Source organism: Emydura macquarii, unplaced genomic scaffold (assembly GCF_026122565.2).
Source record: "Emydura macquarii macquarii isolate MOO-44397 ecotype Brisbane River unplaced genomic scaffold, CSIRO-AGI_Emac_v2 contig_3108, whole genome shotgun sequence".
In the NCBI taxonomy this organism is placed as follows: Eukaryota; Metazoa; Chordata; order Testudines; family Chelidae; genus Emydura; species Emydura macquarii.
In genome coordinates this window covers 1,385,622-1,402,979 of record NW_027133245.1, presented here as the reverse complement: position 1 = coordinate 1,402,979, position 17,358 = coordinate 1,385,622, and the positions used below count along the sequence as shown (strand labels likewise).

The following is a 17,358-nucleotide window of genomic DNA, read 5'->3' as shown; positions in this document are numbered from 1 at the left end:
TCAGGACATCTCGGACTCCTCTTGAAAGCACAAGCTTCAGTGTCTGGGATTCATCAAATGTCCATGCAGATTCTCACTTTACCACAGGAGTTCCAATTTCTCTCTGATGAGCCTGAGTCTCCTTTGCTTAGCTCAAGATTCCCGGTATGCAGCTTGAGTTATCCCTGGTACCTCACTTTCACTAGTACTGTCGGCCCCAATACCAATATGTATTCTGACAGACACTTGTCTGCTTCTCCATTGGAATATGAGGAAGTATGTTCTTCAGCTTCTCAGGTCTCAGTACAGTGAACTGCTGACTACCTGCCCGCCTTCAATTATCAAGAACCTGCATCATTGAAAAGAGCTTCCAGGCTTTTACCACCACAGTCTGCCAAGCATCACCCCTGGTATGACCAGCTCTGGCTGCCTTCCCCCTTTCTGGTATGGTCTTCCCCAATAGGAATACTGGGATCCCTGAACTGCCTGCTGACAGTGGTTTTTAAGGCACTCTGCACTCTTGTGGAATGTCCCAGTTACCTCTGTCCCTCCACATCAGTCTCTTCTACAGGAGGAGGAATTTGAAGAACAAGAAAGGAGAGCTGATGAGGCGGCAATACCACGGACTAACATAGCCTCATCCTCCCCGGATGAGGCTGTCACCACTATTGATTCCAGTGGATGACTTCAAACGATTTTGGGACCTGATGAAAGAGTGGCAGACGCTTCATATTCCGTTAGAAGTCCAAGAGATCCAGCATAAATTGCTTGATATCTTACATATTTACACTCTGCAGTTCAAGGCCTGGCTTTCTGGGTTAGCATTCTCCTCTTCAGAAACAGGATATGAAGTCCTGCTGAATAGCAGGAAAGAGTCCACCAGAAAGACTTACCTTCAGAAATAGAAAAGATTTTACCACTAGTGTACCTACTGTCACCTATCTTCTGGTGACTCTCCCATCTCAGAGATTCTGGAATATCTTCTCACTCTGAAGAAAAGAAATCTTACTTTGAGCTTGTTCATGTAGTGGCCATCATTGCATTTAATTCTCTGGTGGAGGGTTTCTTGCTCACCTTGCAACTTCTTGATACATCAAAGGATTATCTAATCTCTTCCCAAATGTCAGATACCTTATTCGCACCTGGGACTTAAACTTAGTTCTTAACTCTCTGATGAAGCCTCCCTTTGAACTGCTAGCTACTGCTTGCTTCTAAACTTCTCCATGAAGATAGTCTTTTTAGGCCAAAGAGTTGGTGAGCCAAGAACTTTGGTGCCTGACACCACCCCCCCCCACACACCCCCCCCCCCCACACACACACACTGCCTTTCAAAGAAAAGGTATCACTTTAACCAAACCCATGTTTCTTGCTCAGAGTACCTCAGACTTTCACATAAACCAGTCAATTCACATCCTAGTTTTCTATCCTAGACCCCATCTGTTTAGACAAGAAGATGCCCTTCATAACTTGGATGTTAAAAGGCCACTGGCCTATTATTTGGACAGGACTGGACTTTTTTTAGCCTCTTTGAGACTATTTGTTTCTATTGTGAACAGAGCTAAAGAAATGCCAGTGTCCAGGTAGAGCCTTTCTAAGTTGGTTTCTGGTTGGATCTGCTCTTGCTATACAGCTTGTAATATACCTTGCCCACCTGCCAGATATCAGTCTACATCTGTTCTGCTGATGGATGGAGATTTGCAAGGGTGCTTCATAGGCTTTGGTCCCTATCCACTCAGGACATTGATACTTCTTGAACAGATACTGCCTTTGACTGCAATTTTACAGTTTTGACCAAATCTTCAAATCCTTGACCAAATCTATTTTATTCCCTCAGTTAGCTGCTCCTAGATGAGCCATGTAGTTGCACAGCAAATTTTGCCTTGTATTGAACTACCCCTATTTGGGAGTCCATCCCTGAAAATAATTCAGCTGGTTACTTACCGTAACTGCAGCTACAGAAACTATCCTTTAACTTTGGTAACATTTTCACAGACCGGTGCATCTCATGGAATGTGTTCTTTCAATGGTGCTTTATATACTACAAATTATTTAAAAAAAAAAAAAATTCTGACTATAAATATTTGATCAGAATAGAACAGTGTCCATAATACACTTTGTTAATGTTCTCTTAAATGTTTAAGGAGCAATAAATGTCCCCCCATGGTTGCTGCACTGCCCTCCCTCCTTTCACTTCAGAGCCTTGTCTCCTTTGGCTTTGCAGTGGAGAAGGAATCCGCTACCCTATATTTTACATTATATGATGTTTTATGACTTCAGGTATAATGAAAAACAAGGAACACCTAGCACTCTCTTTATTTTATTTTTTTTAAATTGCCTTTGGCAAAATAAATGTATTGCAACGATTTTGCTGTTAATTATTATGGCTTGGCACAATCTTGTGGTTAGATTTCAGAATGCATATTTAATCTATTTTGGGTTTGTCTTTAGCTTGACCAAGAGTGTTCCGGTGTTTGTTTGCACTATGGCATACCCCACTGTGCCTTGTCCTCTTCATGTGTTTGAGCCAAGATACCGACTGATGATTCGCCGAAGTATGGAAACTGGGACTAAACAATTTGGGATGTGTATCGGTGACCCTCAAAACAAGTAGGCATACATTCTGATATTCTTAGGCAACTAAGAGTCCTGCATGATTCCCTACTCCTCTTCCCCGTCATTTTTATTGCAAAAATGTTTGAAAAATGTTAATTTAACCTTGCTGATGATGCTTCTGGTTCTAGTTTTGCAGATTATGGTTGTATGCTGCAAATTAGGAATATTCATTTTCTACCTGATGGGCGGTCTGTTGTTGATACAGTTGGTGGAAAGAGATTTAGAGTTTTACAAAGAGGGATGAAAGATGGCTATTGTACTGCAGACATCGAATATTTAGAAGATATTAAGGTATCTAGAATTCTTTTTGAGCAGTAACACATCTTAGCCAACACTTAATTTGCTCTACCATTTGTTCATAAAGACTCTGGTTCAAATGTTTGGGATCACTGACCAATTGCTGGGAGAAATGGTTCTCCCATATTGAAGAAAAATAGAAGTAGCTAAGATTTTTCTAGGGATTTCAAAATGACAAACATTTCTCTTAGAATTGTGCTTCCCCCACCCCCCACTATCAATTTTTATGAAGTAAATTTACTTTTGAGTTGGCCCATAGTCAATACATTTTTTTAAATTAAATAAGATGTGGGGTTTTTTTGGACAGCTACTAGCTATCCACCATAACTATAAAACATGCCAAAGTATTGATTTCTAGAGTTTAGCTGTGGCAGAAATTTATATTAATGTTGACTGCAGTAAATAATATAGTGTAAAAGTGGGCCTGTCAAATGTATATTAAATATGCAGAATGATTTAAAGCAGGACTCTAAATATGACCTACTTAAACACAAATTTATTTTACATAATTCTTGTCCTCTTGCTATTTTAGGAGAGGTATTTGGTCTGAAGTGAGGGTTTTCTGTACCACAATGTTTTTCTTCCTCCCATCACCATCCCTCAAGGCTTGGGTGAATGCGGAGGCTTAAGGAATAAGTTACTAACAGAGTTTAAGTGGAATGTGTGTTAGACTGATTATCTCATTCTTTGTTGTTGTGTATTTAAGCTTACTCTAATGTTCTATCATAGGTTGCAGATGAAGAAGAGCTGAAGAAACTGAGAGAGCTTCATGATGTGGTATACAATCAGGCTTGTGGCTGGTTCCAAAACTTAAGAAACAAATTTCGCAGCCAGATCCTTCAGCACTTTGGTCCGATGCCAGAAAGAGAGGAAAACCTACAGGTGCGCTAAGATTTTGGCATCAGTTATTCATTATTTTTTTAATTAAAAAAACAAAAAACACCCAACTGCACTCTTAAACATAGCAGACTTGAAGCAGTTTTTCCATGAATTTGCTGTGTGGAGGACGCAGTACCATTTCCATTGCCTGTATCCCTTCTTTAAGCAGCAACAGGAGGTAATTCTGCCCCTTTTTTGTGCTGCAGTTGCTGTGCATAGATCCCTCCTTGACATTTCAGGTAGGGCGGTAATGCTTCTTTTGTAGATAATTTTATCTACAAAGTTAGCGAAAAGCTAACATGATCATCTTTTATTTTAAATAGTTTTTTAAACTATTGATCAAATAGGTTTGTTTTACACTGTACCTAATTCAGTTAATTGGTGAATGAAAACTTGGCCTTAGATATCAATTGTTGCAATTTCATCTTTATGGGCACACTGGACTGTAGCAATCTTAGTAGCTATATAGTTACCTCACTGTGGGTACAGATCTTGTAGGTACAAGAAATACAAACTTAGCTTTTGCAAGTACAAATTGTACTTGTGAACAGAAGGCAGGCCTGAGAGCAGCTGAAAACTTTGCCTTTAAAGAACGGCTTCATTTAGCCAAGAATGTTAAATTTTTTTTCATTACAAGTTTCTCCTATGCTACTTTTATATTAGTAGTATTTCATCCTGAAGACAAGGACACGTAATCTGCAGAATTTTTTCAAACAGAGGGCTATATCTTGGGCACTAATACTTATATTTTTCAGCCAAAGCTTCTGCAAGACTAATTTTGACTAGTTGGTATACAATCACTTTTCAGTTAGAAGTTAATATTACTTGGTATTTATATAGCACTTCACATGCTCAAACAACATTTCAAATAGCAACACTAGCAATTATATCAGATTTTTCTCCTTTGGGAACTCCAACCTTCTTGCTTATTGCTAGTGTTCCACGTTTTCAATTTTTACTGACTTTTTTTTCCTCTCTCTCTGATATTACCATTTTTTTTATTAAAGGAGTTTGGTTCTTACTGATTTACACCTATTTATCAATCCACTTAGTATTTTTTTCAGGTACTTCTTTTTGTTAAATACTAATGCTTTACACGATTGTTGTGTCCTGCAACACTGAGACTGAAGCAGTTCCACAGTGTAAAAAACAGAACACATATATGGTAGAAGTCGGAAAATTAAACAACATTAATATTGTGCTATGATTGGCTTACAAGGAAGTGCTGCCTGCCTGTTTCTTTGCATCCATTTAGTGTGGCACTGAATTTAAACAATCAGTCCTCCACAGATAAAGATAAGGTAAACATGGGGTGAAAATGCAAATCTGTGCCTGAACACCAATAAGAAAATCAGTGCGTAGAAATTTTCAAGAAAAGTAAAGGTGGGAATGAAGAGGATGCATTGCACTGCAAGAACTGCAGCACTGAGGTCAGAATAAAAGAGCATATCGAAAGCAAGTGACACAAGCAGCTTGAAGAAAGTGAGCTTCAGGATAATAAACAGTCAATATCAGGAGCTTTCACTAGAGCTTTAATGAAAGAGAGGACACAACACGATCTTGTCAGTGATTTTGTGCTTGCTCTTTTTTTTTCACTGGACTACCACTGTTAATTGCCTTTTGTTTTCATTTTTTTAATTTCAAAGTGAATAAACCTGCATTGTTTTGTGCTGATGTGACAGTCATCCTCTCTGCTGACACCTGTTTTGAAAATACAGCAATAACGGACATGTTTGAGATATACCAACTAACTTGGGAAAATGTGGCCACAACTGACACAGATTCTGCTCCCTACATAGCTATGTTTGCATGGGAGATTAAACTCAATCAGAAAATGGAGCTGCTATGTATTACCTATCCTGCTCATCTGATTGATGTGCACTGCTACAGAAGAAACGAAAGACGTGAAATCTTGTATCATTGGATTTGGGATCGTTTTTAAGCATGCAAACAAGTTGAAGGCTTTGTTTTACACAGTACAAGATGAGTGCTGAACCGACTGCTGGTTACCTACCCCTGTTGTGCCACATCAGTGGAAGAGCTCGTACGTCTCTGCCTGTCATGTAAGTAATGTGTGGACTGTGCTGTTACGTCTCCTTTATTCTGAGTTTGTTCATTCTAAAGCAGAAACTCTTTAGAGACTAGCAAATAACCACAATGACCATCAGATTCTGTGCACCACAGAAATGTTCATTGTTGAAAACTTGGAATCACTGTGAGAGACACACAAAACACTGGAATCTCCTTTGACTGCTGCCAACAGATTTGCCAATACAGATGTTTACCAGATCCTGACAACCGAAATCTCAGCTGAATTGAGCACAAAAACTGCAGGAGAAACATATAAGGTGTTTCTGGAAATCCTTCCGATCCCAGAACACAAGAAACAAACAAAAAAAAGCATTCAAAACCTTCAACACAAGGCTCAGCAAGAAATTGGAGTGGACCCTGGCTCATAATCTGAACCCTGAAGTGTTTGGTGCTGAAGATTCTTTTTGGACTGTCATCCAGGGTGTTGCATCCATTCTTCAAGGTGAATTTTGCAGCAGACTACAACCATTATGCTAGAGTGTTTCAATCATTTGTCCAGATGAAATTTCAAATCTGAAAGGGGAATTTACTACTTACTTGAACATGCCGAACACTGACACATCCAGTTTCTCACTGCTGGCTTTTTGGAACAATCAGACACACTTCCCAACTTCAGCGAAGTGGCATGACAAGCTTTGAGTCTACCCCGTGGATCTTTTGATACAGAGCGCTTATTTTCAAAATTGGACTTGCCTCCAAGAACTCAAATGAGTGAGGATACTTTGAAGAAAATTATACGAGTGTACACAAACCAGGATTTCTGGAAAAACTACTTTCACTGAGAGACATTAAAAAAATACTTTTGTACACTAAAAAAAGTTTCAATTGTTAGTAAAATGCGTATATTATGAAATATTTTTTGAGGGGGGTTTCCCTCCCAATTTCTCATGATTTTTTTTAACCTGATTTCATCCTGGTTTTTAATGCTTGGAAAATAAACACGGAAAAATTTCCAAAAATTTTTTTCAAATGAAAACTGAAAACGGGGAACACTGCTTAGTGTAATGCCATAAATTTAAATGATTTTTTTGCACTAACAATGAGACATCAGAAAATTATTCTGTTTATAAGAGGGAGTGTAGGTAGCTTATTGGTGAAAACAAGAGTGGAAAGTTTCATGGAAATAATGTATTTTGAGGAAAGAAGGGAGATGCTTGGCAGATCGGAAGCTGGAGAACTACCAAAGTTTAAGGAGTAGACAGAATTGAGAAGGCGAGTAGAAGAATGAGAGCAATTATGCATTGGACCAAGATGAGGATGTGGAGCTTGAATTAAATGCAGTATAAAACAGGAAGCTAGAGAGAAGGGATTTGAGGAGAGAGTAACTTGGTTGAATCATCAGAAGAGGAGGATTATAACTTTATTTGATTACTAGTGTTTAGTCTAACTTTGTTCTATGGTTAACTTTTGTCTTTTTCAAGTCATTCAGCATATTATTAGTCTTATGCTAAATTGTTAATTTAATAATCCAGTTCATTCTCTAATTTTAGGCAACACCTAATGGACCAGCTTGGTGTTGGTGGCTTCTAGCTGTCCTCCCAGTGGACCCCAGGTATCAGCTCTCTGTTCTCTCGATGATGGCTCTGAAAGAACGTCTAATCAAAATCCAGCGTATTCTCACATATTTTTCTAGAGACCAGTCCAAGTGACTAACCGCCTGGATCTTCCTGAAGAGTTGCTCTGTTCTGGTTGTAATCACAGCTGGAGTTCTTGCTGCCTTTGCACATCGAGTGCTGGTTTGAAAAGTATGATGAAACTGCTTCCTCCTCCACTCTCCACCAACTTTATGAACATCTGGTTCTTCAAACGGGCACTGTCTTCAATTAGAAGGATAGACCACTGAAGTTGTACGCACAAAAATCAATCCAGCCACCGAATGTAGAAAAACTCTACATTATGATTTGCACTATCATTCTAAGACTTGAGAATTTATTGCCACTGACTTTTTTTAAAGCTGTGGGAAGTGCAAGACTTAAGGCTGACGGTCCAAGTTTACAGCATTAAGGATGCATTCAAGTTTTTGCAAATAAGAGCTTGCCTCAGATACAATTGTCCTGTTGGTATTTGCACAAATATTTGACATGTAGTATTGAATGTTGCTGTTGGAAATTACTGCTCTTGCTGAATTGTCTTGAACATGGCACAGATTCTTAATTATCTTGTAAATATTTGCATCACAAAATAGGCGACATGAATTATATGCTGAATTTAGAGCCGGTTTTAAGGAACAACTGCAAAAAAAAAACAAAAACAAAAAAACATGGTACTTCTGTCAAAGATAATTAAACTGTGAATATGGCTTACATACCTATAACTTTACATGTTTAAAGGGAAAATTGAAAACAAACATTTAGCACCAGTTTGAATTGTATTGGGCTTTTCAGACTGGTGGTCCTTCTGAGCACTCAAGTAGTTTATAGAGCTGCTAACAAAAAGCTTTAATATAATGTACTAGGAATGGTGCATCCAGATTTTTTTGGGGAAAAAAAAGTTTAAAGTGTGATTTAAAAAAAGTTTATAATTTGTTCAGTACCTCTATGCCTTATTCATGTTAATAGTAAAGCCCACTGCAGTGGCAAGGTTAGAATTCATGCTGCCAATTGGTACTTTTGTAATTATCCATTGGTTGCATATTTGTGAATGTCTGACCCATTAGTTTCCTTGTATGTAAATCATTTGTAAAATATTTCTTACAAATCTTGCTTTTGCTAATGTATTTAATTTTCAAGAAAAGCTAAGTTTGTAATATTTTGTAACTTAACTAAATGTTAATTTTTTATAAAATTGTTTTTGTACATCCCCATTTGGGGGAGGGAGAAGGGTCTTACCCAGAGCCAGAAGCATTGTTAGTCTGGATCAGGGTTGCAAGCACTTCATGGACATGAGTATGGTATGTATATTGATTTCTCACCATCAATTCCTATTCTGCCAGACCTGGAACCAACAAGGTCCCACCAGAATAACTTGTCTGTCTTGTTTATGGATGTAGTTTTGTTTTCTGCATCCTTTTTTATTTTAAATTGTCACTATAGTGAGGGTGTCTGACATTTTTAAGAATTTAAGAAATTGAGCTTTGCCTTTTATTAAAAACTCACTGTCCCTTGTTCTGTCCTCAACCCTTAAACTTCAGATATTTAGAAGCACCTTAAATTTTTTGCAATTTGAGTATTCTTGCAGCCTGCTCAGCACAACTTTCTGTTCTTTAATGTTAACTGTAGAAAATGCCAGTTTTCATTAAGTTCTCTTCTCTTCTTAGGGTCTTAGCTGAAGTTGTTTTTGTTTTGAGTCAAGTACTTAACCTGCCTAAAGCCTTCAAGCCGAACGTATTATGTTCTCCCTCCCATATTTGCTTCTCTTACCCCTACTTATTTGTTGTCAGGCACTGTTGACAGTATTTTAGCAACTCTAATCTTATTCCCACTGTGTTTCCGTGGTATTAAGTGGCAGATATTCTTGATCTAAAATTAGTATTTGACCAGTTGCGAAGTTTCACCAGGATAATCCTATTCACATCTGTTGGAACTCCAGAGGTGGGAGCAGCAATGGGGTTTTTTGTTTTGTTCCCCCCACGTCATGGAAAGCAAATATGACAGAAATCTAGATTTAATCCTGCAGTTCCCAAAATAAGTACTTCCTAATGTTCTGAAGGGCTGGCTAGTCACATGCTTTCTGGCTGCTTTTAAAGCTTCCCCGTTCTTCATTACAAACAAGAACCTGCAGCCCTATCAGAACTGAAAAGGGGGAGCTACCCTAACTGCATGTTCTAAAGGCCACTGTGCTGCAATAGGATTTGTCTCCTTGTTTTGAAGCTGCCACCCATCAGAGGAAGAAGAATGTCTGTTGGAGAAAAGCGGATACTGAATGGAGAAAATAAACAAGCAAAATTACTGTTTCCGAAAGAACAAAACTCACTGCACTATAGAGAGTTACTAATATTACTTTCCTAATACTACTGTTCTACATAACCAATCTCTCTGGTTTCCCCAGGGATGAGACTGTCAATGGGAGGGAAGGTGGTTCAGAAGTCTTTTTATAAAATGGTGGTCCACACAATGAGAATGGTGGAAAAAATCCTGAATCTCACCTACAAGTCTGATTGTTCTTTCATGTCTCCTAGCACTTTTCATGTTTAGTTCTAAATGCCTGCAGGAATGGGACTGTCCTCATGTACCTTGGAAAGATACTATATATATCACACTCCAATACAGCTTACTGTTGGGAAAGTTTTCTGGCTATTTACCTTAAATAATCTCTTGGTTACTACTATTCCTTTGTACCATGCTAAATTCCTCCTCCTTGTGTTCACTCTGACAGATGTGGAGCTGATATGTTGTAGTTACTGAGAACAATTTTATGAACATTATAGGGGACCAAGTCACTAAGGGGATGTTACTATGTATAAGGTCATTAGAATTTCATGACTGTATTGGTCTAATTTACAGTCAGGGTAGTGGAATGTTTACACCTATAATGCTCTAATTCAGTAAGGTCTGTGCATGAAAGTGATGCAGTAGCTTCCCTGATAAGAAAACCCATGCACACACATGAAAGATGAGGCAAGCTGTTATTTTACTAATCTTCAACCAGCTGCAATCCTTGTTTTGCCAAAACTGGGAATTAACAGATCAAAAAACACTGAACAGTTAAAAAAGTGACTTGATTCCTTTGAAGGGATGTGAGGTGCCAGGGGCTGTCTAGAGAAGTGAACTCTGAGAAGGAGACAAGCAGATAGAGAGAAGCTCCATGGAAGAGTTTGTAGGGAGATAGTTCTACCAGGGGGTTATCATGTGGAAGACAGTCAAGCACCTGACATGCTAGTCATGCATATTGTTTGCTTTTTTATTTTAGATGCTAAAATGCTTTTGTTCTAAATACTTTGATTTAAGGGGGCTGATTAGTCTCTGCCATTATCCCAGAGGCAACAGAACTGCAGTGTCTGGATGTCAGACCTGCTTAGATAATCATGGTTGATAGCAGGGGACTGCAACCCTGGGTCCCTGGGCTTGAAAGCACGGGAATCATCTGATGAGTGATGGCTAGAGTTCTGAGAGCTAGAGAAGGTGCACTCAGACCAGGAAGGGTCAGAGGTGCAGTTAGCCTGGTTAACTGTGAGACGCCATTCAAATATTAACTGCTGTGCTCTTTGCAATCACTGCTGCTGTTTTTATTTAGATCTAATATTTCTTGCATCAGAGAAAGCTGACACCACCTTATTTTTTTCTTGAAAAGCCCTTTACATCTGTGGCCATTTTTTACAAATTTAAATTTAGACTAAAGGACACAGGTCACAGTTCCAAGTGCATGTCAATAAACTATAGAAAACAAGTTTAAAAAAAATCCAATGCCAAAAACTGTTGAGGTGGGCTGACTGACAAACCTGGAGAAATAAATTGTGTTTGGGGGGAGGAGATGGTGGGGTAGTAAAGGCAGTGGACCCAGTTCTTGAGCAATCTAGTTCAAGTTTAGGTTCTAACAAGGCTTTTTTTTCTTCTTTCTTTTAAAATAGGGGCTAAGTCTCAATCTCTGTTCAGTTCCCAGTTTGAAAACCGAGGATAATTTCTTACATCATGAGGGTATTGTGATGATACCTTTTACTACATGGGAGCTTCTCCACCTGTAAGGATAAGATATTTTATTACCTAAATAAATGAGCCCCAGAACTTGACTTGATCACATTGGAGCTGGGTTCTAACTATAAGAATAGATGTAAGTGCTAGAGAGTAAAGGAACTTCAAACCAAGAAAGTTCTGCCAACAGCTATCTTCCACATACATAGGGCCCTATCTAATTTCACAGCCATAGGATTTTAAAATTGGTCAATTTCAATTTCAGATGTTTTCCTGACCCAAAATAGGATTGTGGGCGGTTGCAAACCTGGTGTGTGTGTGGGGGGGGTGGGGGTTTGGCAGGAATGCCACCTTGACTCTGGAGGTTCCTGCAACCAGGAGACATGAATTCCTCCATGTGGCTGAGAGTGTTCCAGCCAGGCTGGGGTGCTCCCAGCAGCACAGGGGAGATCAGATTTCATGGGGATGGGCCAATATCACGTTTTGTGACACGTTTTTCATGGCCATGAAATTGGTACATAAACCAGCAGGCTACTACCTTGAATTACTAATTTCTCAGAGTTGATATAGTGCATTATAGAAAAGACAGTTGTCAGTACCCAAGTGTTCAAATACCTTACACTTTACATAGACTAATGGATAGCAAGAATAGAACATTGGTATAGTGTTCATTTTCTATATTAAAAAAGAGTAGACATTCTGTATGAGCTTAAACCTGGCCATATTTTTGAAGTGTAGTAATATGTGGAGCCAATTGTGGCTATCAACACAAAAAGCACTGGCAACTGCTGGTGCTTTTGCCTCTAATAGCAGCTGAAGGATTGAACAAGACCTCCATCTGGTAAGCCTGCATTTAAAAAAATCCCTGATAAGCTTCCTCATTCAGTGCTGATATTTAAACAAAAAAACCAAACCCTTTCCATTACTATTCTAAAATAATTAATTGCTCTTAGCATTTTCAGTGCCTGATAGGTACTTGCAGCCTTACTGAAAGCTAAGAAGCCTAAATTACAGCAATATTACAGGGTTCTAGTGAAATAATGGAATGAGAAATACTAAATATGGAACCCCCAACATTTTCAGTCTCATTTTAGAACAGAACAAGATTAAATGTGACTTGCAGACAAATAAAATGGAGTTTGTGCCCCTTTTAGGTAGATGGTGGTGGTGGTGGGTTCCCCCCCCCCCCTTTTTGCATAAGAAAACGCCATGGATTTCCCCTACATCTGAGTGGGTGACACTTATTTTTGCTACCCTGCACTTGCAGAGTGGTTCTCAGATCTAAACTGAAAGGATGACATTGCTGAATTCACCAAAACAATTATTTTCTTCCAACTGTGTGAAGGCTATTTTAATTATACTAGATGTTATCAAAAAGTAGGATTTTGAATAGTCTGAATAAAAATTACAGGTCCCACTAAATTCTGTTTCACTTTATTGCTGTCTGATACCCCGATCTTGTTTGGTCTTCCAGGAAAAATGGGGCTGCTGTGAATTTTTAATATAAAAAACCTTCAAGCTTTCTTCATACATCAAAGCTGGGGGGGGGGGGGAACCACACAGCTTTTGTTTTACAACTCCCTGTTAAGCACATCAACCTCATGCACCTGCTATTCCTTTTTCCTGAGCAGAAAATTAAAAAAAACAAAACCCCAAAACACTGCAGCAAGTAAATATCTCTGCTGCACATTTCTTAACAAAACAGCCAAATGAAAAGAAGTGTGAAAACACAGGTATGAAATTAGAGAGTTGTATTATTTCAGTGAAGAAAACACTTTGGAAAGTAGAAAGCAATTTTTAAATAATGCTTTTCAAAATCAAATTTCAAAACTGGAAATTCGTAAAAAAACCAACCCTTTCCCTTGAGTAGTTTCAACAAACAGGCATTTTCTGACATGTTTTGTTGAAAAATTCCCAACCAGCTCTATTTAGGATCAGTACGCATTAAGACCCCTCCCTTATTTCTGAGCAGTTCACACTATTTCTGTTAGTATAAGCCAAAAATTTGTTATATGAACCAAAGCCTTTTACTAAACTTATAGAGAGCAAGACCATGTACTTCCTAATCATGCCACTTAAAAAGAAGCTGATTCTTAAGATAACATATAGTTGAAAATACAGGGTTGTTTGTTTTTTTTTAAATGAAGTATGGGAGTTCAAATAAATATAGTATTTAAATCTGCTTGTTACAGGTTAGTTTTTTTTAAATATATACTGACAATTTTACTAGCGATAGGAACCATTATGACAGGCAGGTCTTCCAACACTTCAGTAAATAGTGGAACAGAGGTCAGCACTGTATACAATTAGGGAAATCAACAGCTGAAGGCTAAACCTGTGAAAAAGCCAGTAAGTAAAATAGTTAATATCCAGTTAAGAAATTCTCCATGTCCTGTAAATGACTTTGTGCAAAGTCAGAAAGGCAGTAATCAGTAGCTCTGCCCTATGGTTATAGTACTGGCACTGCTTTTTAAAAAAAATACCCAAAAAACCCACCCAAAAATTCAATAGGACTGGGAAGACCCATACTGAAAAATCAATATGACCAATGGAAAAATAAAAACAGAAAATGCTGTTCGAATGCTGCTAACTAGTAACAGCAAGTTACTCCTATATTAGATTTCAATCTCAGCAGCTCTGTGGTAGAAGAGTGAAAACTCCAGGTTTCTTCAATTAATATAATTAAGCCCAAGGGATTGTGGGGAAGAAAGGGTTTGAAGTACCCAGGAGATCCCTGGTCAAAATGTCAGAAAGCTCTTAGAGAAGATGAAGGTTATGAAGCAGAAACCCATTCTCAGAAGGTATCAGAATGAGCCAAAAATCAAATTTAACAATCAGCTAATAACTAGAATTAAACTGATTTCTGCATATACACTAAGCTGTGTTCTGGTGATAGAAAGGGATCGCTTTAAAAAAAAAAGGGTTCAATAACTCCAGGGAAGGTAGAATATTCAGGACACAAAGTAGCTTTGCTTACACATGGCCGAAACCATTACATACAGGGAAAGAACAAGGACTGAACACAAAGGGCAGCAAGTTCAGTGTTTGCTATAGACCAGCAATTTTCTACTACAGTCCCCTGTTGTGCTATGCACAGTATACACAAGATATCATGAGAAAGGCATTTAGTGAAGAGACTTCTGAAAGCAGTAGTTGTTTCTTTACTACCATTGCCCAATTTTCTACATGAGGATAGAATAGCTTTGTTTTACCATGTCTAATCACAATCAGAAAACCAAGACGCTGGTGATCAGCAGACAATGTTTAAAGGGAAGCACAGTTCCACAGCATGAACACATGACAGTCAAAAGCACAAAGTTGTTTCCAATTTGGCAATCTTATTCTGGTATAGTACTGAAAAATATAATGGAGATAATAATCCAGCTTTGCAAAGTAGTTTGGTAGCCTCATAGATGCCAGAATAGAAATGAAAGTATATGCTCAAGTACAAGGGAACCTGGGAAGTTACTCTGGAAATAGAGTTCACCTATGCCTATAGTTTAGAAAGTTACTCAACTAAGGCTTAATAGGCATGTTCTGCTCCTGACCTGCAACTTATGTAGATCACACAAATCTAACGGTTCTATCTGAAAGTTGTTTGGCACAGTTAAGAGCACTTGTATCTGTTAAGTGCTGAAGGCTGGAGTGTCATTGCCACAGCACTGCCATTTAGGCTACTAGCTATTGCAGCTGCTTGGTGCTGCTTTTTGGAGGTCTGCCATTATTAGCACGAGCAGATAGTGCAGCCTGCTAATTCAGCAGACCTTGCTGTTACTCAAAGAAAGACCACAGGCATGATTTGGTGACAATGGCACTTGGCCAGATTTATTGCCCTTAAGGCACAATACTAGTGCTCCATGCTTACAGGTATATTAACATGAGTGCCCAGTAGTAAGGAGTGGCTTAGTGAGTAGCAGGAATTTCTGCTGTCCCCTTGGTCACACAAAAGGTTAAGGCAAGGTATTCTTACATTTATAGACTGACAAACAACTTACGTACCACTTTATGTTTCATGACATCTTCTTGTTACCTCCCCTTGCATCTTGCTCCAGACATGTCAGGCAAAACATCCCTAGTCATCACTTCTGTGAAATCCTCATCTTGTGCTAGGTCAGGATGTACCTGTGCTAATCTTCTGTAATGTGTTCACATACATACCCAATACCTGATATTTCTTAGGAGTGCCTGTGTTTTAACAATGCTAGGAGTACTCTTGCCAAGTTCATGTACTGGACAGTGAACTTTTAAACATCTACTTTAATAATCTTCATTAATGATCTGGAGGATGGGGTGGATTGCACCCTCAGTAAATTTGCAGATGACACTAAGCTGGGGGGAGTGGTAGATACCCTGGAGGGTAGGGATAGGATACAGAGTGACTTAGATAAATTGGAAGATTGGGCCAAAAAAAAATAAAAATATCTGAGGCAGCTCAACAAGGACAAATGCAGAGTCCTGCACTTGGGACAGAAGAATCCCAGGCACAGCTACAGACTGGGGACTGACTGGCTAGGCAGCAGTTCTGCAGAAAAGAATCTGGAGGTTCCAGTGGACAGAGGCTGGATGAGTGTCAACAGTGTGCCCTGATTGCCAAGAAAGGTAACAGCACATTGGGTTGCATTAGTAGAAGTACTGCCAGCCTATCAACGGAAGTGATTATTCCCCTCTATTCAGCACTGGTGAGGCCACATTTGGAGCATTGTGTTGTTTTGGGCCCCGCACTACAGAAAGGATGTGGACAAATTGGAGAGTCCAGCAGAGGGCAACAAAACTGATTAGGGGGCTGGAGCACATGACTTAGAAGTTGAGGGAACTAGGCTTGTTTAGTCTGCAGAAGAGAAGAATGAGGGGGGATTTGATAGCAGCTTCTAATTAGCTGAAAGGGGGCTCCAGGAAGGAACTAGGTTGTTCTCAGTGGTCGTAGATGACAGAACTAGGAGCAATGGTCTCAAGGTGCAGTGGGGGAGGTCTTGGTTGAATATTAGGAAGAACTTTTTCACTAAGAGGGTGGTGAAGCACTGGCATGGGTTACCTAGGGAAGTGGTGGAATCTCCATCCTGAGGTTTTTAAGGTTTGGCTTAACAAAGCCCAGGCTGCAATGATTTAGTTGGGGTTAGTCCAGATTTGAGCAGGGGACTGGACTAAACGACCTCCTTAGGTCCCTTCCAACCCTAACCATCTGATTCTAATACATGGCCTGACTTTACTTCATAGCCACCAGTTCAGGCCACAGGTATTGCACGAAGGCCCATGCTCCATGTTCTCTCTACTCTCATATTCTCTCTACTACAGTATCTTACTGAAAGGCTATTTTTAGCATGGATAACCACCACACTGAGATGCCTCCATAATGCTAAACATGTTTCCTATCACAATAGATATGTAACACAAACCTCCTTCTAAACTCTCAAGGATTAGAGGTTCAAAACCCAGCAGGATCAGCTCAGTTCTTCATTCCTTCCAAGATCCATAAATTAAGTAAAAGGTCATCCTGTGTACGTCTTTGAGGTAGGCAAGATTTTTAAAAGCAGTAGGGTCCATCTTTTAAATGTGACCATTAAACCACCCATGAAATTACCTGTAGGGATAAGGGCTTCTTCCTGTACCTCTAGTCCAATGTTTCTCAAAAATTTTGTATTAGCGACCCATATTCGGACAGCAAGCCTCTGAGTGCAACACCCCTTTATAAATTAAGAACTTTTAACACTATTTTAAATGCTAAATTTATAAGCCAATTTAACATGAATTTAGCTTTTGTCACTGCTTATAAATTAAGACAAACATTTTGATCAAACTTAAGAGTTACAAGCAGAATTTTTTTTTAAATTACTATTCAATACTGAGAGCATACAAAGTTTTGTCAATATCACTTTTCACAGAAGACTTAGCGCCCTATTGCCACCCTTACTTTTGTGCTGCTGCTGGTGGCAGC

General features: G+C 39.0%; 1 protein-coding gene across 3 annotated transcripts in view; it reads left to right on the top strand.

Annotated features, from left to right (window-relative positions):
• The window catches only part of LONRF1 (LON peptidase N-terminal domain and ring finger 1), a 28,899-nt gene extending 18,107 nt beyond the window's left edge, over positions 1–10,792 (top strand). For 2 of the 3 annotated variants that reach the window (XM_067530546.1, XM_067530545.1), the window contains exons 9-12: positions 2,428–2,586; positions 2,721–2,883; positions 3,619–3,771; positions 7,350–10,792. In XM_067530546.1, the coding sequence (XP_067386647.1) occupies positions 2,428–2,586; positions 2,721–2,883; positions 3,619–3,771; positions 7,350–7,508 (634 nt within the window). In that variant the 3' untranslated portion in view covers positions 7,509–10,792. Of the gene's footprint in view, positions 1–2,427; positions 2,587–2,720; positions 2,884–3,618; positions 3,772–5,414; positions 5,832–7,349 lie in introns of all 3 variants that reach the window. The other variant, XR_010916674.1, reaches the window with a different exon arrangement.
• Positions 10,793–17,358: the final 6,566 nt, after the last annotated feature.